Source organism: Penicillium oxalicum, chromosome III (assembly GCF_001723175.1).
Source record: "Penicillium oxalicum strain HP7-1 chromosome III, whole genome shotgun sequence".
Lineage (NCBI taxonomy): Eukaryota > Fungi > Ascomycota > Eurotiomycetes > Eurotiales > Aspergillaceae > Penicillium > Penicillium oxalicum.
In genome coordinates this window covers 3,990,973-4,011,172 of record NC_064652.1, presented here as the reverse complement: position 1 = coordinate 4,011,172, position 20,200 = coordinate 3,990,973, and the positions used below count along the sequence as shown (strand labels likewise).

At 49.6% G+C, this 20,200-nt stretch overlaps 6 protein-coding genes across 6 annotated transcripts; 3 read left to right on the top strand and 3 right to left on the bottom strand.

Annotated features, from left to right (window-relative positions):
- Positions 1-79: 79 nt before the first annotated feature.
- POX_c04767 (uncharacterized protein) lies at positions 80-2,930 on the bottom strand (the record flags this gene model as incomplete). Its single annotated transcript, XM_050113628.1, has 5 exons — positions 80-1,262; positions 1,320-1,435; positions 1,461-1,526; positions 1,612-2,770; positions 2,824-2,930. The coding sequence occupies 5 exons, from the start codon at positions 2,928-2,930 to the stop codon at positions 80-82; spliced, it is 2,631 nt and encodes an 876-aa protein (XP_049971184.1).
- A 2,452-nt stretch (positions 2,931-5,382) lies between these two features.
- POX_c04766 (FAD-dependent monooxygenase apdD) lies at positions 5,383-7,076 on the top strand (the record flags this gene model as incomplete). The annotated part of the gene is made up of 3 exons (XM_050113627.1): positions 5,383-5,455; positions 5,513-5,909; positions 5,972-7,076. 3 exons carry the CDS (start codon positions 5,383-5,385, stop codon positions 7,074-7,076), a joined length of 1,575 nt encoding a protein of 524 aa, XP_049971183.1.
- A 247-nt stretch (positions 7,077-7,323) lies between these two features.
- POX_c04765 (uncharacterized protein) lies at positions 7,324-7,709 on the bottom strand (the record flags this gene model as incomplete). The annotated part of the gene is made up of 2 exons (XM_050113626.1): positions 7,324-7,468; positions 7,534-7,709. 2 exons carry the CDS (start codon positions 7,707-7,709, stop codon positions 7,324-7,326), a joined length of 321 nt encoding a protein of 106 aa, XP_049971182.1.
- Positions 7,710-8,275: 566 nt separating this feature from the next.
- On the bottom strand, positions 8,276-10,776 carry POX_c04764 (uncharacterized protein; the record flags this gene model as incomplete). The annotated part of the gene is made up of 2 exons (XM_050113625.1): positions 8,276-10,081; positions 10,147-10,776. The coding sequence occupies 2 exons, from the start codon at positions 10,774-10,776 to the stop codon at positions 8,276-8,278; spliced, it is 2,436 nt and encodes an 811-aa protein (XP_049971181.1).
- A 346-nt stretch (positions 10,777-11,122) lies between these two features.
- Positions 11,123-12,576, top strand: POX_c04763 (MFS transporter asaE; the record flags this gene model as incomplete). The annotated part of the gene is made up of 4 exons (XM_050113624.1): positions 11,123-11,363; positions 11,415-11,620; positions 11,678-11,972; positions 12,044-12,576. 4 exons carry the CDS (start codon positions 11,123-11,125, stop codon positions 12,574-12,576), a joined length of 1,275 nt encoding a protein of 424 aa, XP_049971180.1.
- A 5,950-nt stretch (positions 12,577-18,526) lies between these two features.
- On the top strand, positions 18,527-19,606 carry POX_c04762 (uncharacterized protein; the record flags this gene model as incomplete). Its single annotated transcript, XM_050113623.1, has 1 exon — positions 18,527-19,606. The coding sequence occupies one exon, from the start codon at positions 18,527-18,529 to the stop codon at positions 19,604-19,606; it is 1,080 nt and encodes a 359-aa protein (XP_049971179.1).
- Positions 19,607-20,200: the final 594 nt, after the last annotated feature.

The following is a 20,200-nucleotide window of genomic DNA, read 5'->3' as shown; positions in this document are numbered from 1 at the left end:
ATACAATATGTGATGTTCTTGATCTAAAGGTAGGGGCGGAAAAACATTTTCCTTCTCCTTCAGGACGCTATTTAATGCCTCATGTCTTATGCAGAGATAGGAACCCCCATCGGTCAGCCAGCCGTTCCAGAGAATCCTTGACACTGGCTTGAAAGTTTGTGGCGTGGAGTGCCGGTAGATGTCCTCCATCCACCAGATCGATGAAAAAGCTCATAACATCGCGAGGGTGCCTCAACTCAATAAGCTGACCATCACAAACGGCGAGACAAGGCTCGCCCTCTCTGTACTTGGTGAATTGTAGAAGCTCATTGTCATTCGGTGCCACGTGGTTGAGGATAACAGGGCGGTGATGCGGTTGGGCATCGACCCGATCGGTAAACAACGGGTTGCTCATCAAGGACACACCACTACCGTCGGTGCTGGTACCTGAGCTACTAGTCGTATCATGAAACATCTGCCCAAGCATGACCGCAGGCAACCAGTGATGGGGATGACGTTTTATTGACAGAAATATGGTGATCAGCGCAATGCGGTACACGACGGCTGACCACCAAAGTGGCTGATCTGACGGTGGCATAAGCCGCACAAGACGCAATACCTGGCCGCAGTGGAAAAGGGCCTCTTCTGCACTATCTTCCGCGATAGTTGACTGACAGGTACCCAGGGGACACGGGTCAGACCCGCGAGGGTTGGGCAGCTGGGATCGATCAAGGGGGCCACGCAGCAGAGCATCTTCGATATTTGGGAAGCTGGCCATGGCGTTCAGGGCTATGAGATGGTACATGACGAGCATGGATACAAATGCGGGGGAAGTGTTTGTCGAATGAATGGCCAGGTCATACCATTCAGGTAGCAGAGCCTGTACCTGGTCGAGCTGGGCGTGGATTGCTGGGTTGGAGAGTCCCTGGTTATTCTTGCGCCAACGCACGGGGCAGTTGGGGAATGACTGCAGCCACTGCCGCAGATGAATCACCATGCCGTGTAGAGGCACAAGTAGTAGGCGCAGATACTGCAGAGGAAGCGTCGAACGTCCTGGTCGAAGTTCGTGGTTCATGAAGGATGTATACAGATCACATAGACAGGTAGGGGCCTGGGTCCCGAATATGTCGGGGGCTAGAGCTGCCCAGTCGCCTTCAGATGTCGCTCTCCAGAGACTCTCGCTGTTGGGCAGCGATTGGGTCATCATGTCCACCGAGAAGTTTGAGGGGGTATCGTAGACAAGGCTCCATTCCTGGTCTGTTACCATCCACGCGTACGTGAGTCTATTCTATTTAGTCAGTGTGATTAACAGTGAAACGGTAAGTCAGCACCCTACTGACCGCGATTGCATCTCTTGCTCCTTCCAATGCTGCCATTGCTGGCTCAAATTTGGATCGCTGTGTAACTTCTGAAGGGAATCATTTGTATCGAGTGAGAGTGGACATCGGTGTAGTAACTACGGATATTCTGTTCAGCATTACCATTCCTCTTTGAAGACCAGCGATGGAACTTGCCTGGGTGTATATTTGCCGGTGCGCGCAGATGATCTATCGTCAGTGAAGCCATGGGTCAGCTATTGAACTGAAAGAAAAAAGGAAACAGAATAGACTGAAAAATAAATTGAGGACCTACCCGCATCAGCCATCTTTCACCAGACCACATCCCCAGATAGAGAAGCAATAGGGCACAATGTGACAGTATATCTGGCCTCGTGTCTGATAATTCGTCTTCCATCAGGTCGCACAAGGCAGTGCGACACATTTCTGCCATCCCGATAGCAAATATGTGCATTTTAGGTTCAGGGTTAGCTGTTGCTCCGATGGCGATCATCAGCAAAAGCAGTATGCCGGCAGCCTTCAAGTCGTGCTCTGGGTGGGTCATGATGTCATTAGGATCTTGCAATTCACTACTCAACAGTCCAAAGTATTGGTCAAAGCAGGATGTATAGGCTCGCAACAAGCTGTCGAGTACTTTTGCCGGTGGCAAATTCAAAACTGCAAGATTCCCGGAGCTGAGCCTTCGGCTATTGCGACCATTCTCCCACAAGTGAATGCTTCGAGTCTGCAGCAATAGAACCTGAGAGACTGCAACGAGGCTATCACGCGTGGTTTCTGTGATGGGGTTCATAGCTGACGGGTAGGAAAGGGATACCCGGGTCTCACTGCAACTAGTAGTCCAAGGTTGACGCAAGTTGATGGTCTGTTCGAACCGTTGCATGCTGATGCGCATCTGGCCACTGAAATCCTCACTCCAGTGCCGTGGATGACCTGGACATAGGGGCACAAGGCGGTTGTTTTGGCCTTTGACGCTCCGCCCATCCCTGCTAGGTGACAGCGGTGGACTGTCAGTCGGTCCGATGCCGACAAACACCATGTAGGTTGTTCCCAGGTCATCACACGCAGGATAACCTATGAGCTCGTTGATCAGGTCTAGATCGGGCGATGACTGATGTGTGCCATCCTGATCCAGTGTCACATTCAGAGGCATATGCATTGAGGACTCGGGGGTGATCTGGTGTAACCATTCGGTTGACAGATGTGTCATCTTATCCGCACTGATGTAGGAGGCCCCGGTTGATTGAAGCTGTGATGAGACATCTGGACTGTCGGGTCTCATATCGGTCCCGGTTACCATAGTGTTATCCGCATCAACGGGCGTCTGTTGCGCAAGTGATATGGTCTGCTGCTCGTCTCTGCGTGGAACATCGCCAGGCTGTAGCCATCGCAAATGCTGTTCAGTTGGGGTGTGAATGGCTCGACGAGCAGAGCGAGGGTGGCAGACAAGTTTTTTACTGACACAGCGAGAACAGGGTACCTTCTAGTGGTTAGATATTTGTGGACTGACCAAGGGGGCACGATGAAATTAAATTGGCTGTCTACCTTCCGATCACAACGGGCTTTCGCCTTGGAGCAATGTGAGCATGCAATATACCTGGGCTTGTTTGGTTTCATATTCGCTGTCGGTGAATTAAAGGCTCCACACGTGGACGTTCCCGAATCCTGCGCCAATGGCTGTGGGGCAGGCGAGGAGATGTAGATCAGGAATTCGGAAGAATATAAACTTGACAGCGCCCTGGAAGTTTGTGTGTTGGGGGCGGCGGTTCAGATGTTGCCGATAGGCAGCTCGATCCCAGGGCTAGATCGAAGCACTCTTTTTGGGAACCGCCCTGGAGATCAGGCCTCCCGCAAGCTTGGGGGCCGTTTTACATGGCTGGGCCATCCTCTCCGAGTCATCAGCACTAATTCTAACGTGAAGTCACGCGAGGCCGCATTTGGTCAAACCCGGCGACCGTAGAAAGTGCACGGCTTTGGTGCCGATGGTAACGGGCCCCACACTATTCGGTGCTAGATCATCTATTTGGCTCCATTACTCCGGTCACAATGTTCCGACTCCACTAATCCACTGTGACTGTCTATTGGCTCAAAACATACAGTCTGTTAAATCATGCACGTTTCGGTCGCCACAGATTTGACATACATCGAAAGGCCGGATCACCTTTGGGGCCAGACGAGGATCTTGGGTGACCTGATATGGGCAGGACGATTTATCCGACCAAGGGGAGAGACGCTGGTCAGCAACAGTGACGGATCGCGTATGGTCTGTGCGTGAAGGGACTCGCCCTTGGAGACTCGGCTACGTGCAACAAGCATCTGATCCCGCGCAATAAGCAATAAGTGCGGGGTTGAGCGAAACGAAGAATTAGAATGAAGGGTTTATCGGAATGAATGGAGCCACAACGGGCATTAGCCCTCGGTGTTCTGTCTAGTTACATTCTACGGAGATACAAGTGCATTTCCGGTGTTCTGCTTCCTGCAGCGAAGACATCGGGGAGCCAAAACCACCAGCATTTTACCCAGACCTACAGAGGGAAGAACTTACAACCGACGTACCCAAAAAGAAAGGCGTGGGGGGGGTGGGAGGTCTGGGGAGGCAAAGAGTGAAAAATCAACCCTAATTTGGGTTGCAAAGGCGACTTTTGATCGGATCAATTGCATCGCCACCATAACGGAAGCAAAACAGCAGATAGAAATGGTCCTCACGATAGAACTCCCACCCACACTACGTACCCTGAATGTCCAGGATGCTGGCCATGTATCTATCATGGAAGCCGGTTCTTTTCCAGAGAGATATGATAACGATGTGTCGGCCCGTGTGGGTGATGTGATACTCAAACCGGCGATGGCAAGTCCGCCGACAATGTCTCCGAGTGCCGGAGCGACTTGAGGCTGCGACTTCTCATGAATCATCCATGCATGGGGGTCTTCAGCTGATCGTCTGCTGTTTCGAATGGGAGATTACGTGTGCGCGGTCGCGTGTTTAGCAAAAATCCCATCCGATAGGACAATGGTGCTTCCGCAGAGTATGTTGCTATCTCCGTTTGGCTGGTGCGGAAGGTCCCGACAGAGATGTCTTTCCGAAGAATTACTATGCTAGGAATCCGTCCCGCCACGGCTGGCCTTACTCTTGATGACGGTCTTCATTTGCGTCTTCCATCATCCGCGCTGGAAGCACGGGCCACGGTATCAGTCTACTGGGGAGGGTAACCGCAAAGGGGGCCTTGATGATTCTACTGCCATGATTGTAAGCCACACAGTCGCCCTGCGAGCAATAGAGACTAGATTTTCAAGATCCGGTCCCGCTTCTGCCGTTCCTTGTTCGCCGCGCGGTTTCGACCGTATCAAAGAAACTTGGGGCAGTGGCAATCTTTGACTACGCCCACCCCCTCCAGCTTGTGGCGCGGATACCTGCAAGTACACTTGAACAAGCTCACCTTGACAGTTGATTGCATCACGAATACCAAGTCCGTGGATAGCACCTATTACATGCTCTTTAAGAGGAAATGAATCGCACATCATGATTCATACCTTCGGGATTGTGGCATTGAGTAAGATGGAGCATAGTCACTGTAGGTACAGTCAAGGCGAAGGATTTTTTGATCGAAGGTCGGATTACGGGTCTGAACGGCATCATTACAATAGGGCTCTCAACGGGAAAATTCTCGAGCGAAGTGAAATGATCAGCCGGGTTGGAATAAGCCGAATTCAGCCCCGTAAAACAGACCCACCCATACAGGGTCAGTGCCAGAGTTCACAACGTGGATGTGCCCGGACCTATAAAGAAGTACTCCGAATGGGACTAACGGATGTTTTTCGACCTATTCACATCATTGATTATTGCACATCCCACGACACGCAAAGATGAACGATGAATTCAATGTTGAAAGTGAAAACAATAGCGTTGTCATCGTGGGCGGGGGACCTGTTGGTCTTGTTCTCGCCCTCACGCTAGCACATCATGGTGTGCATAGTGTATTACTCGAGAAGAATAGAACCACTACACAGTCTGGCAATCCCTCTCCCGAAAAATTATTAGATTCCCGCTCACATCAGTAGATTTCCAAAAATGGACTTGACGCTTGCACGAACGATGGAGATCCTACGCCCGCTGGGCCTGGCCGATGGACTACGTGCGCGAGGTGTGAACTTCCCCCCCTACAATATTTATCGTGGATTAACTTGAATTCTTGGCAAAGGCGTACCCTCTACATACCCATTCACAGTACGCTTTTCTAGTGGCTTGGGAATGAAGCATTCTCTCTCGGAGTGGAAGCTTCCCAGCGCAGACCAACTCCGTGAACGCATCATGTCCCAAAATGATGGGACGATGCCTCTTGAACCCTGGCTACGTGTTTCAGGTGACGTGATGGAGGCTTTCCTGAAGGAAAAATGTGAAGAGAGCCATCTGGTGACGCTGCGCTTCGGGTGGAGCGTAACGCAGGTCATTGAGAGTGCCACCGAAGTGGAAACTCGGGTCCGAAATCCCCACACAGGGGGCGAGAAAGTGATACGCAGCCAGTATGCAGTGGGATGTGATGGAGCATCCAGTCTCGTTCGCAAAAACATGGGAATTGCTCTTGATGGAGGGCCCATGTACGCATCCCCACCATCTGAAATGGTTTTTTAAGTTCATGACGTGACTCACTATCATATAGACACAGCAGCGTGGTGCTAATCCATTTCAAGTCTCGGGATCTGACTCGTTTGCATCGCCGAGGCCGATTCTGGCACACTTTCTTCCTCTTAGATCCTACGATCAGCGGAGACTCAGTAGGCGGTGCCATCATCGCTCAAGACGAGGTTGATACGTGGACAGTGCATGACTTCCGTGCTCCTGGATCGAAGCAAAGCATTAGCTCTGCCGAGGAAACAATCTACCGCGTTCTAGGAGCAATGGGAGGTCCATATCCGATCACCATCGATGAGATCATTCAGCAATCAACCTGGACACCCAGCATCGCACTCGCCAAGTCATATACTGGGCCCTTACATCGTGTCTTCTTGGCAGGTGATGCATGCCACCAGACCATCCCGTCCGGAGGATACGGCATGAACATGGGCATTGCAGATGCCTTTAACTTGGGCTGGAAACTAGCCGCAATGATCCAGGGCTGGGGAGGAGCACGGCTATTATTATCGTATGAACAGGAACGACGTCCGGTCGCCGAGCTTATGCAGCACTGGGGCAAAGTCCACGCAGGCAAGCTAGTGGGGCTTGCATCTGCAGTGACGCTCAACGCGACGATCATCGATGCCTCCGATGCGCGTGGGGCAGAATTGCGACAAAAGATTCATGAGTATGTACAGTCCAATGATGCACACAATCAGTGTTTTGGCGTCGAACACGGCTATCAGTATCACTCGGACATCACGGTGAAGAGCGCATCCAGTCACCCGCCCTTCGACCCACGATCATATACCCCAACCACGCACCCAGGTTTCCGGGCTCCTCATGTATTCCTCAACGACGGCTCTGCAATTTTTGACAAGTTTGGAAAAACTCTGACCTTGGTGGAATTTATGGATGGAGTGCCAGGACCGTCATCTGGTGGGTCCTTTTTCCGGGATACGGCTGACGAACACCATATTCCCCTTCGTATTGTGTCCCTTGTCGGCGAAGCCAATGCGCAACAGATCTGGGGAGCGCGGCTGGTGTTGGTGCGCCCTGATCATTGTGTGTCGTGGTGCGGAAATGATGTAGGCAGCAAAGACGACGCTAAGAGAGTTTTGTTGCAAGCTGCAGGTCATGTTTGTTGGTGATGAATTACTTAGGAGCTGCTAGAAATCAAGATGTGTAGCCGGGCATCAATAGTCTTTTCCAAAGCCGTAATAGAGTCAAATGCAACTTTGGAACTCTCATCTTCTCTTCTTTCTCTTTTGATGCCAAGATATCGCCTGAATAAATAAACAGAATACGAAAATGTTCTAGGTTCCTAATCAACTGAAGAGCAGATACAGTACATTCAATCAACCAAGTCCTCTGACGATATCTCCTAACTGAGAACCTCTACTCCGGTGATGCTGAGTCTCCACTGGGATGATTCGAAGCCGGTGACACAGGGCCCTGAAGCCGAGAATCGGAGGGACGTTGGGCACGCTGTGGAACTGATTGAACAGGGGCATTGAAATCGGTAGGAGGATGCTGGCTTGAGCTAGGGAAGCTGTCAGCTTGGTCATCTCCCCACCGGTCCACTGCATTACATATCGTCTGGCTTACCGGAAGGCTTTTTTGGCAATGAAATAGGTCATCATGCCTAGAAAAACGATTTTGAGGGCGCCGCCCATTCCGCCGTGGCGGCCGTCGCCTCGAAACCGGTAGGCGTGTCGAGGATCAAAGCCTCCGAAAAATGTCCCTTGGGAGGAGCGATAGCTGCGCATTGTATCGGAGCCCATATTATCTTCGATTGGATGGATTGAATCAAAAGCTCTTGGGGCTGATCGAGAGGGATGATTTAAACTGTTGGACAGGAGTTGTGCTCTGTTGGGCGTGGTCGCTATATCTAATAGCACCTCGGGGGTAAGTCTGAAGACCGAAAACCGATCTTCCACGTGCCGAGGCCGAGGCCGGCCCCGGCTCCGGGCCCGGTGTTTTTTTCCAAGATTTCAGTTTACATTGCTGCCTGCAAACCATCCTAGTCACGGATTTGGACAGCGATTCTTTAGCTGACGAGATTGCTGACGTATGTTGATAACCCCCTTGGTCTGAGAATGGAAAAACGGGACATTTCTCCTGTCAAGTTTTGCATATTTTACATTCACCTCGACCCACTTTGTTACAAACTACGATATAGGTACATAGGATGGAGTGGATCGTAACCATGGAGGTCTCCGAGTTGGTAACATAAGTTGCACAGCTGACATAAATACACACATATAAATTTATAGGTCGATACGATTACAATGTGTAGTGGTCAATTACTGGAATATTGCTTGCTGACTTATTTGCCTTACCTACGTACCTACCACTCGGTGCCCGACATATCCATCAGACCCGGAAAGAACAATAAACTGGGAATCTCCAATCCCAAGGCAGGATCCTTGATTATAAAGTTAATGGCAGAGACGCAAATTGGGAGGAGGATACTTACTAGAGCGTCCACATCGAAGTCTGGCAGACTATCTGGGCCCGTTGTCAACGACTCCACCGATTCCTGGGGCGAACTGGCCGCGTGAGAGGCCTTGAGCAAGGTGTAGCATTTCAGAAGGCTTTCTTTAATGGTGGCGTAAATGGCAGGTTGAATCGGCTGACCAGACTCCATTGCTCGGATCTGGCTCAGGATTGCGGATAGGAAGTTGTATCGCTTCAGACTGGGATTCCCGAGCGCAATGATCTGCAGCAGTTGCTCCTGAATATGTTCTAGGCTCCGGATCAAGGGCACACGATTGGCCTTGGCCATTTTATCCAAGTGGTCGGCAACAAACGGGGGTGAAGACCCAGAGGGTCGCGTAGAAGCCTCTTCTTCAAGCTGCGTGATGATCTCCAGGCCCAGAGAGATAATCACATCGAAGCTCAATGCTCCTTTGAAAGATCCTCGGCCTACAATGGCCAGATGAGAGAGGTCATCCAAGCTGTCTGAGGGTAGACGGAGGTGATCGGCATACGATGCAATTACGACGCACGAGTCTAGACACACTTTCCGGGACAGGTAGAATCGAGGGTCTTTACGAGCCTGGATCATGAAGGGGCGATGTAGAAACAAGATATATCGACGTAGATATGTGTCAATGAACCGGAGATGAAAAGGAGCCATTTTTGAACCGGGGGTCGCGTGCCTTGACTGATTCCGAGCTGTGTCGAACAAGGCAGCAACATCCCGGCAAGCCGATCTCAATTCAGTTCCCAGCCTCAGTGCGGTTTCGTATGATAGTTCCTGGCGGTGCTGGTTGTTCAGAAGCCGGACAGCTTCCACTCGCACGGGAAGAGACTTGTGCAGTAGAATCTGGATAGACGACTCGGTCAGCCGCTCACTGGATTGCGGACGGGGCAGCCTCTCGGTCTTAGGACCAAACTGCTCGTCGTCTAAATTCGATGGCGCCATGCAATCGATATCTTGAAGTGAGAATGGTAAGGGCATGGAGGCATCAAGTGACGACAATAATGTCAGCTCTAGCACCGTCACCCAAAGTCGAGCTCGCATTTCAGACTGGTATTCTGAGAGCGCGGGAAAGAGATCAGGAGCGCGGTGAAGCCCCATTACCATGGCCATGCGCAACACGGAACCCGCGGAAAGCCAACTCGTGGTCGGGAGGATGTTCGTCTGGCGGGCCAACAGCAAGAGACAACCAACTTGCAGACCCTCCAAATTGACAGTAGACTTTTCTGAAGGCCCTACCAGCCACCATTGTGCGGCATAGATCCACGTGTGCGCGAGACGGCGAAGATTGGCCCTCTTGCTTCGATCTGAGTAGAATATTGTACCCAGGGCAAGTATCAAGACCAGCTGCATCAAAAAATGGGTCGAAGTCGACTGTGGCTGGGTCCAAAACCGACGATAGTCCTCCCAGAACGATGGGATATGAACAATCCGGTAGATCAACTCGAAAGTCCGGAGATAGGCATCGACCAGACTATCGCATACTTCTTGAGTTGGAAGCGTGCTCAAAATGTCTGGGACAGGATGATTAAGCCGGACCGACTCTTGTGCCTTCATGGTCTGCCGTAGATGCCGACAATCTTTCAAGATGCCGGCGACCTCTGATCGGGAGTCCACATCCTGCAGGGATGGTTCTACCTCTTTGGCGTCGAACTTGCCAAGAACTTGCAACTGGAATTTGACGTTATTCGGTGATAGGCAATATGTGGTTTAGGGGCAGCGGGTCCGATTCATACCTTCTCGGCGGTATGCAACCAGTGGCTGGGACCAAACACCTTCGTCTTATCGGAAGTGACTCGCAAGCGAGGCGGGGTAGCTGGAATGGCCCATCCGTTGACCAAATTGCTGGGTTGAGAGAAATCAGACCATTGCTCCTCGGTCAGAAGGACCCGGTCGTGAAGGTGGCGCAGAGCTTGAGCTTGAGAAACGTCGGAATCGGGGCCAGTTGTGGTCCGAGAGATTGGAGGGTAGGGAAGCTGGTCTTCCAAACGCCGAATTCGGCGTTGTAGATTCTGGATGATCTTGTTCTGGGACTGATGCTGCTCCGGAGGCAGCAAATGCGACGAATGTGCCGATGGCCGGCTTGGTCTCTGTGGGTCCGCGGGTTCGGAAGGGGGTGAATCTCCCTCCCGCACGGAAGGGGCCGCCAGGTGGGAGATGTCGCCACCAGAGGGACTACTCGCAGTTACTGTAGGGGCGTAGTTGCACTGCAACGCAGTTCTCGCGCGCTCGCACTGGCCGCAAGGGACTTTCCGATCACACCGAACTTTTCGTCTTCGACACGGATCACATGACTTGGGTGGTCGGCGACGTTTGCGCGGTGGAGATGTGGCCACTAAGGGAACGTTCTGATCCTGTGCCATCATCACAGCGGTAGAAATCCGTATAGAGGCTGGAAGGGTGAAGGGCCAAGCGAGGTGAGATCAGACGAAAAGACCGAGTGCAGAGAAAAAGCCGTCGGGCTCGGGGCCGAACTTTATCATCAACTTCTCGGTCACATGACCTGCGCGGCTTTTCTCGCCCCCCATTCCCCGAGGTATTAACTCCGCAACTCCTAATATCCGGATCGATGACCGAGATGCATCGTCGCCAGAACCGCCTACGTTTAAAAGGGGGACATCAAAGCTGTTCCCCGCGGCTATAGGCTCATATCAACATCTGCGTCGATATCAACACTGCAAAGCTTACCCAGAAACGCGCTACTCGTTCCCCATGTCGGATACGACTTTAGAGAAAGGCAACGAGGGCCCTACGGCTGAGGCCCCCAAGGCCGCACCGCCCACCGTTCCCGACGGCGGCCTCCAGGCATGGCTTACGGTTGCAGGCGCATCAGTTGCTCTGTTTGTCTCATTTGGCTGGGTCAATTGCATTGCACTTTTCCAGTCGGAGTATCAAACGAACCAGTTGAAGGGCTATTCAAGTTCGGATGTATCCTGGATCACGTCTATGGAATGTAAGTACACAATGTGTGTCATTTCACATCCTGATGACCTAACTGTCTTAGTCTTTTTCATGCTTTTTACTTCCCCCGTGTCGGGCAGACTTTTCGACAGTTATGGTCCGCGCGTGCCTATTGCGATCGGATCGTTCTTGCACGTGTTTGGGCTAATGATGGCCAGTCTCTCCACCAAGTATTACCAACTGATGCTAAGCCAGTCTGTGGTGTCTGGGATCGGTTCATCGTTGATCTTCACGCCGGCAATGACCGCAGTAAGTCTCTCCCCCCGCACAAAAATAAAGAATAAACCTCTTATCAGGATTCTGCAGCCCCAAACATGGTTTCGTCAGAAGCGGGGGATTGTCGGTGGTTTGACAGTGGCAGGATCCTCTTTGGGTGGCGTTGTCTTCCCATTAATGGTACAACATCTACTGCCGCAGGTGGGCTTTGGTTGGACGATGCGGATCTGCGCTTTCATGATCCTCGGCCTGCTTGTTTTCGCCAATCTGACGATTTCGTCTAATTTTGAACACAAGCCACGTCCATTCTCGGTCATTCATTATATCGGGCCGCTGCGGGATACCAACTTCGTGCTCCTGTGTGTGGCCAGTTTTTTCATGTACTGTGAGTGCAGGTCATCCATGCTGAGTGGAGAAGTCTTTCCTCACAAACGGCTCCTAACTTTTCAAACTCAGGGGGCATATTCATTCCTTTTGATTATATTGTCGTCGAAGCTATCCACTACGGCATGTCAACGCAAATGGCGTGGTCTCTTGTTCCTATTCTCAATGGAGCAAGTTTCTTCGGTCGTACCGTACCGAACTATATTGCGGACAAGGCCGGACGATTCAACGTGATGGTCGTCATGACAACTTTGTCTGCTATCCTGGTGTTGGCATTGTGGCTTCCTGCTCGAGGCAATGGTGCATTGATCACATTTGCAGCGTTGTTTGGCATCACCTCAGGTGCGATCATCGGTCTTGGACCCGTCCTCATTGTCCAGATCTCGCCGATGAGTGAGTTGGGCTATCGTGTGGGTACTGTCTTAGCTTTTGCTGCGGTGGGTACCTTGACCAGTCCACCTATTGGGGGCGCCATCGCCGCGTCCGATGGGGGTAGCTATACCTATACCTGTGTATTTTCCGGCGTGAGCTTCCTCATCGGTACCCTGGGCCTTGCTGCTCTACGTGTACGCCTTTCTGGGTGGGGACTTACTACGAAGATTTAAACCGCTGGTGTCAATACAAGCTCGGGATGGAGAAGTTGAGAATGGAAGACGTGACTTGAAGGACTATAACCAGAAGAAAGACGCATTTCGGAAGAATATAAACACGCTCAGTGAATCTTATCTACCCAAACCAATTCGTAAGATCTTCCAGCCCTTGAAGCTCTATCGGTGTCAAGTCTGAATTTATATCGATTTTCATTGATGCTGAAGCACTGATAAAACATTCCTGAAACGCCGGATATACACTACCAGTCCAAAGCCTGTGTGCATTCCGCCCCACCACATATCACCCTAACAACCACCCTCTATTTCCCCCCCTTCCTACACCACCCCTATGGCTCCGGTAAGTGTACAATTGAGCGCTCATCGTAGCCAAGGGGCTGAGCTTTCAGCTCAGTAGCGTGCTGAAATTATGCACGCTCTCGAAAATACGCAGGAGTGGTTTGAAAAGTATAGGATATACGTTGAAGATTGGCCTGCACACTCGCCTGATCTTAGTTCTATTGAACCGGTCTGGCATATGCTAAAGCGACAACTTTTTCACATTTTTCCAGACCTTATGCAGATGGGAAACTCAAAAGAGGATTGGGCCTATTTCAAAGAGCGTATTGGTGCTGCGTGGGATGCGTTAGACCAGGCGAAGATTGATGCGTTGATATTGAGTATGAGAAGAAGGATGGATAAAATGTATGCGAATAAGGGCTATTATACGAAATATCAAGCAAGGGATATTTGTATGTAAACCTGATTATTCAGCATAGTTAATTTCAGCGTGATTCAATAAGGATTGGTTGTGGACGATAAATCGGGATCTATATATTTATTCGATGGAGCAGGATGGCGGAAGCGCTATGCACACAGACTTTTGGACCCCATCCTTGTAATTACATTCAAACAAAGAGTTCTGAAAATCAAGTAGAAGCCACCATCAAACATTGAAATACTAGAGGGCTAACTGAGAAATCCAAATTTTCCATCATTAACTTATACAGGGAACAGAGACGAATCTTCTCGGCCTGATGGCTATAGAGGAAGTGGTATCAGCTCGCCTAAATTGCGATCAATGGCCTGTTCCAAGGCAGCCCAGCAACGATCCAAAGTCTGCTTGGCGACTTCCTGGATGTCTTGTTCGACATCGTTCTTATTGCGTAAAGAATGAACTTGAGCGGTATCACAGCAGAAGAAGACGTAGTAGCTACATGCGGATGTGTTCCAATGTACGTGCCGCTTTAGCAGCGAAATCGCTTCCTGTACAACCTGGTAGGAATTATTACAGAAAACGCGATCTGCTATTGAAAAATAATCGTCCATTACATTGCCGCCCAAATTGAGGCAGAGGCGACCAGAGGCATGTCGGAGAACATTGGTGAATATTCCCTCCTCACACAGTAGGATATGCGCGTAGTGGCTTTCGGTGACAAAGAGAGGCTCGTCGCCTTCGATCTGCGGTAGTGGATATGAGAGTAGCGAGGTCGCTGCTTCCATTCGCACCTTTCACAGAGATTAATATGATAGATTTTTCTTAGCCTGGATGACAAATGGAGCATGCAAGATGAGCGGAAAGCGACAGGTGAAGGCATCTTGAACTTTGATGTGGTAGTCAATAACTCTAGTCGAGGACGCGGTAAGGAATTGCCTACGAGCAATAGGTGTTTTATGAACGCCATGAAGCCCGTTCGTCAATTTTAACACATCCTGGTAGGTAAGAGCGGTGTCTGGCGCACTCAATAGTTGCAGACTATAAAGACAAATGCCCTGTGTATTCGCCAGCAGCATCGGCATCATTGATCGGCCATATACAGCAAGTAGTTCGAGTATCAAAGAGGGATTTACCAAGAGGCCTGTATCATCCAGATTTGACGCCACGATACAGTTGTAAACCTCGGATGATATCAGCAGAGAAAGATCCGATTCGAAACTCGATTGGGTCGAAGTTTCGACGACTCAAACCCATAGTCTTCGTTGTATGTCGACCTCGTTAGCGGCCATATCTGAGAAGTGCATGTAGGGCTCTTGATGAAGCCATAGCTTCATCAACTTGCAGATAAGGGTCTCCTTGATCATTCACATTAAGTTGCCTCTGATAGGATATATTTGGTGAGACAAACCCAACAGACGACCGATCTGGAACATTTCAGATCAAAATCAGCATTTTCAAAGCTGCGATGAGCAAGCCACCAATGACCACCAGTGATCCGCGCTCCGGCATGCGACGACAACGCTTCAGACCCTGGGATAACTAAGAGACCCACTGCCATCATCAGCAGCAGTCACCACACAACGCAATCGCCTAGACTCTAGGGGTCCTGCCGGTAGTGTCAGCAATCAATCTTATAGGAAAGATGAAATATAGATAATTGGGATCACTGATTCAAAAGTACTCCTGTATGACTCTATCAGGCAATATCATGTCTTCAACGGCACTCTATAAAAGCCACATACCTTGTTCTTAGTGTTTTCGAGATATCCCACCTATTTGCAACAAATGCAAAAAAATGACACCTGCTCCATACACAATTGGCCGCAAGCTTTCATTGTCCTCTTGCCCAGACGTATCCTAAATTTTTACCTTGACCAAATTTTCGTCAACTGGAGAACGAGTCAAGCAAGTCTCGAGGACAAGCAACTTCTTGAATAAATCCTTAAACTTGCCAGTTGCACAGGCCCCTCAAGGTATCACGAAGAACGTATGTATTACTCTGGATCAAGTGTAGCAGGATACAATTCCTCCAATAGGATATAATATTTTAAGCCTCTCAACTTCATATATTAGGTCTATTCGTGATCTCCAGCGACTTTATTTTAACTTCAGGTATGTGTCACAGAATACTTAGGGATAAATATATCATGGACTGAGTGAGTTACTAATTATCAACAGATAAACTAGAGATCGAAATACACACGCGAACATCGGATACTGTTATGCAATCTTGACCTCTTTAGGCGTGACCTTCGTTGCAAAAACAGATAAGCTCGTCAGTCACGTAGCAATTTGCAAGAGAAATCATCGATAAAAAGAAAGTTTTCGAGAATTGGTTGTCGTTCAGGTGTCAGGAAGAGTTCGCCCGGCTTGACGTTCATAGAAGTTTAGACTGGGGTCTGGCAGTCCACATGCTTATGGTGCTCGTCGTATTCACAGTGATGGCGATCGGTCTTGCACTATTTTTCCACGGTCAATACTATCACCCTCTCACAACAAAAGTAGCTCTATTTGTCAGTTCGGCTAGACTGGATTGACCGAGCCTTACCCGCTTATTTGCGGCGGTGCCGCAAGGGACAAACACGCCCTTCCCGCCCTTGGTGTAGCGACAAGCATTTGTCTTCAAGTTGCATTCCTGTAAATCAAATCAGCAATTCTGATGCTATGAAGTTGTTGTGGTTATTTTGAGACAGGAACATACTCCTCCATACTTGCTGAGTTGCACATCCCGGTTTTCAAGTTCAAGTCGACAGCAATGGGAGTTGCAATAGCGCCGATTACAGCAAAAACCACTAGAGAAAGGCTGGAGAACTGCATACTGAGAAATCTGAAGGTGAATTTGAGAAGGATATCCAAGACAGACTTGTATTGAGTTAAGTTGATGTTTCCTGTTTGTGGGACGGGTGTGAGCAGACTTAAATAAGTACCGATAAAGTGCACCTTCAGTGAAATCCCATGTTTGGCAGAATGGCTGCAATGATATTGGTGGTTCGGATGAATGGAATTGAATCTTTTATCCAACGCGAAATATGCCGCAAATTCAGCTCGATAGCAGAAAGAGCGTCCTTAGCTAGCACCTGAGTATGCGTGACAAGTATAAGCACTAAGAAGGCAATGTCTCAACTCTAGTCGAGGGGCTCATCTTCCAAGAGAGAATGAGGCAAACGATTGATGACTGCAGGCGAGGATCGAGGGGGTCATACTCTCAGATGTTCAAATTGGAATGATTTCCCTGCCAAGTCATGGAGGTAGAGTTTCTTTATTTTTTGATGGTGTGCTGGCTCAAACCATAGCGCATTTATGGAATGTAACACTGCAAGGTTTCGAGCATATCTCCGGTACTGCTGAGGGCACACGTGGATCTGGATGATCATCTAGCGCCTCACAAATGATTTAGTGTTGATTTGAATGGCCATTAGAGAAGATCACTAAAAGAATCACCGCAGGATAAAAATGGATGAAGACATCGACCATGATTGCTTGAATAAGTCCTTCAGACGGGCAGAAGAGAACTCATGATGCATTTCAAAATCTAAGAAAATGACAGAGGAGCAGAGCCACTTAGTGACCTAGTGGATTACACGGGCAATCATGGAGGAAGAAGCGTGGACAATTGGTGGCAAAAGTGTAGGTACCACCTCCAGAATCCTCAATTCTCAATAACCCCATTTTCATGCATGAATTTGGGATTTTGTTCGGATGGACGCCTGATCTTTGCTTAGGACCAGATCCTCATCAGAGGGACAGATTAGAGCCATATCGGCAATGCTGTGACTGCTATTTTTCCTAAGATAGTACTGTGACGAGGTATTCAACGCGCTTGGCTGTTGATCACTCCGGAGGCTCCGTGTCAACGTAGAGGCTGACAAGGCGTCCAGCCCGTCCCGTGAACTCCCGGCATAATGAAACCATCTTTTCTTTTTGCCAAGGACTCTATTTGAATCCTACCTGATGCATCTCCTCCATGATCGGAATACACGAGACATGTGGCTAGAGAGCCATATGAGCCTTTCAACTTATGGAGGTCAATGAGCGAGACAAAGAAGCGGCATGTAGCCCTGATTCTATCTGTGGGTTTTGAATCTTGATCAACTTTCAAGACAGAACAGCAGCTGCCAATTGGATAGACTCTATCATCCCATTGTAAAAGAATGTTGAACGCAATAATCACCTTTTCACACCCCGAAATACCTATATTAGCCTCTATCCCACACCAAGTGAGATCAGTAGATTGAGTTGTCTCTATTCTGGACCAACGGTACATATTAGGATGTAAACACGGAGAGTCTTCTCCTTGAGCTCGGCCATACCCTGAGAGTACTTCCGCCAAGCGAAATCAAAGTGTCTGGTTATATCTTGGCTAACTTGTTTTAGTCTAGCCCGTACCTCTCCCGCTTCTCTTGGACCCTGCATATGGTGGCGGATCTCCAACGGTCATCTCCAAATGTCCCCACTACCAACACACGTCGCTGTTGACTGACATCCGAGTGGTCGCGTGCAACTTTAGCGCCCCCGCATGTTTTCTGATCTTGTTCGTCGGCCGGGATTGAGTTTGACAAATCTTTCACTCTAGCAACAACCAAGAGTAAGTCAGGCTTCCCATCTCAATGAATAATGGAGGACCATCATAATGGAGGACCATAAATTACCGTGCGAATGATAGGGCGACTGCCTGGTTGGAATGAGAATATATTTACAACGAAGTATGTGAGAAAGGGCGACTGCGCAACAAATGGAGGAGGTGGGGTAAAATTCAGGGTTGCTTCTCAGAAGTGCCTACCTCAGTGCCTCGAATGCCCCCTCACAGCGCACGTGCATTCCAGCCCTACAGTATCTTTCCATCACCTTCCCGTCTGACGCTCCTCACAAGTCGCATGATCGAGACCCACTTAACCTCTTGGCTGCCGGCTGATCTTTACTAACCAGGATAATCACGCCGCATCAACGTGGTCCAGATCCCCAATCCGCCGCTACAGTCTTCTGTTCTTACTACTCTCCACGTCAACATCTACGCTGCTGCCTGATCAGTCTCTCAGCCCGCATTGTTTGCCCCGCTATTCGACAGGGGAACGGCCCTGTCATCGCACACTTACGGTTGGCGGCTTCTCATTTGCCGCCTTATCAGCTGTCCGCCCCCTGGACCGATATAATCCGCGTTTTGACGTCCACGTAGTCTCCAATCATCATATCATTCCATCTCTTCTGGCCCACAAACATCTCATTCATTCATAGAAACCAACCAAGTCTAAAATGGACCACCTTCGTGACTCCTTGCTGAGCTCGCTGCCGAGAGACTCGCCATCTATTGGAGCTATGGACTATGCTCGTAGAGATAGAGAGAGCACCCGTCAATCTGTGGCACGAGGTGATTTTGAGGAATTAAGACAAGCTGCTTTTTACAATCGAACCTGGGTTGTGACGAGTCGATTCTGTGATATTGGTGCTGGCGTTGACTCCGTGGAGGTCCACGTCCATTCTTTGTGGTACATCTATTATGAGCTAAGCCGACACATCTCCTCCCAATCTCCGGAGCATGAGGGGCTGGTCTTGGATATCCTACGCATTCAGGGGATGGGGCCTTTGAATAGGCCAGCTCGCGGGAACTCTGGAGTCGACATTGCAAGAACGGTGGATGGCACACTATGGACGGACCTACCCTTCTTGGTGGGCGACATGACCAGCTTCTGGATCGAGCACGGAGCTACCATGTCGGGCACTCATCGTCTCAACTTTGCCACCTTCTTAGCCAAATTGGCGTCGGCGCGAGTTGCCAAAGATCGCATGTGTCAGATCGCTCTTCTGCTCTTCCGCAATGTCTTTGAGACTTCTCTGGAGCTTCGCACGGGTGATGAATCCGATGGAGAGGACTTGAATCGTGGTATGAGACAACTGGAAGTCTTTCATCTGCTACCGGCTGCTGTGGCTTGGTTGAAGATCGCAGCACACAACCTAGCGTTGCTGTCCGAGGTGTGCTGGAGCGACTGTCCCAGTCATATCAGCCAGGGTGGTGAAGACTTCCTGGAATCAGAGCTTGGGAGGCGATCACCCGCTGGATTCTCGCCATGGAGATACATGTTCTGGATGAAGCGGTTGCACGAGATTCAGGGGCAAGCCAAGGAGGCAGGTGAAAAAACACTCGAGGAACTTGCTGCGGATGGTATTGAGTACATGAGCAACACTATACAGTCACGAAACTCTGAAATCATTCGAGCTTTCAAGTCTGCCGATTCGGCCTTGCACCAAGACCCCCATCTGTCGTGTCTCCGCAATCTTGCCGGATTTGATGATGACGAACCGGAAGAAAGCCAGGAAATCGCCCGGGAATCATGAGGATAAATTCGTTCTCTTCTGTGTATTGCTATTTTTTTTCACCGCTCGGTATCAAAATCAACATTGTATCCTTTTCAGGGGGCTTCTGTTTGTGAATAAGAACCAATGATTTTTAAGTTATGTCTCTTCGATTTATGTGTGGAGACATTTTTCGTCTTGCGATTGCGTTTCTCTCGAAGCGAAATGACATACTCATCGACAGAGCACCCTTTGCATACCGATCGGCCCATGAAGTACTTTTCTCCATTTGCTTAATCCGCATCCATCTGATATAACAACCGACCCAGTGTATTCCAAGCGTCACATTCAAGGCTATCCGCCCACTGCCCGGCCAAAATCTATGCAATAAGCATGCAAGTGTAGATAGCTACGGTTCAAGTGCCTTTATGCTTAGATTATGAGCAGATATGCTCGTCTGAAGCCTGTCTTAATCTTGAGCTTTGTTATTAGTACTCAATAAATTGCGGTAGACACCCATGAGCCCCTGTGTTGGTCAAAAATGTAATTCTGAATCTAAGGAGATAGGCTACCTATTGATATTTTCACTCGTGTGGAACAATTTCACAAGATTGAACGGGGAGAGTGTTGATGTAG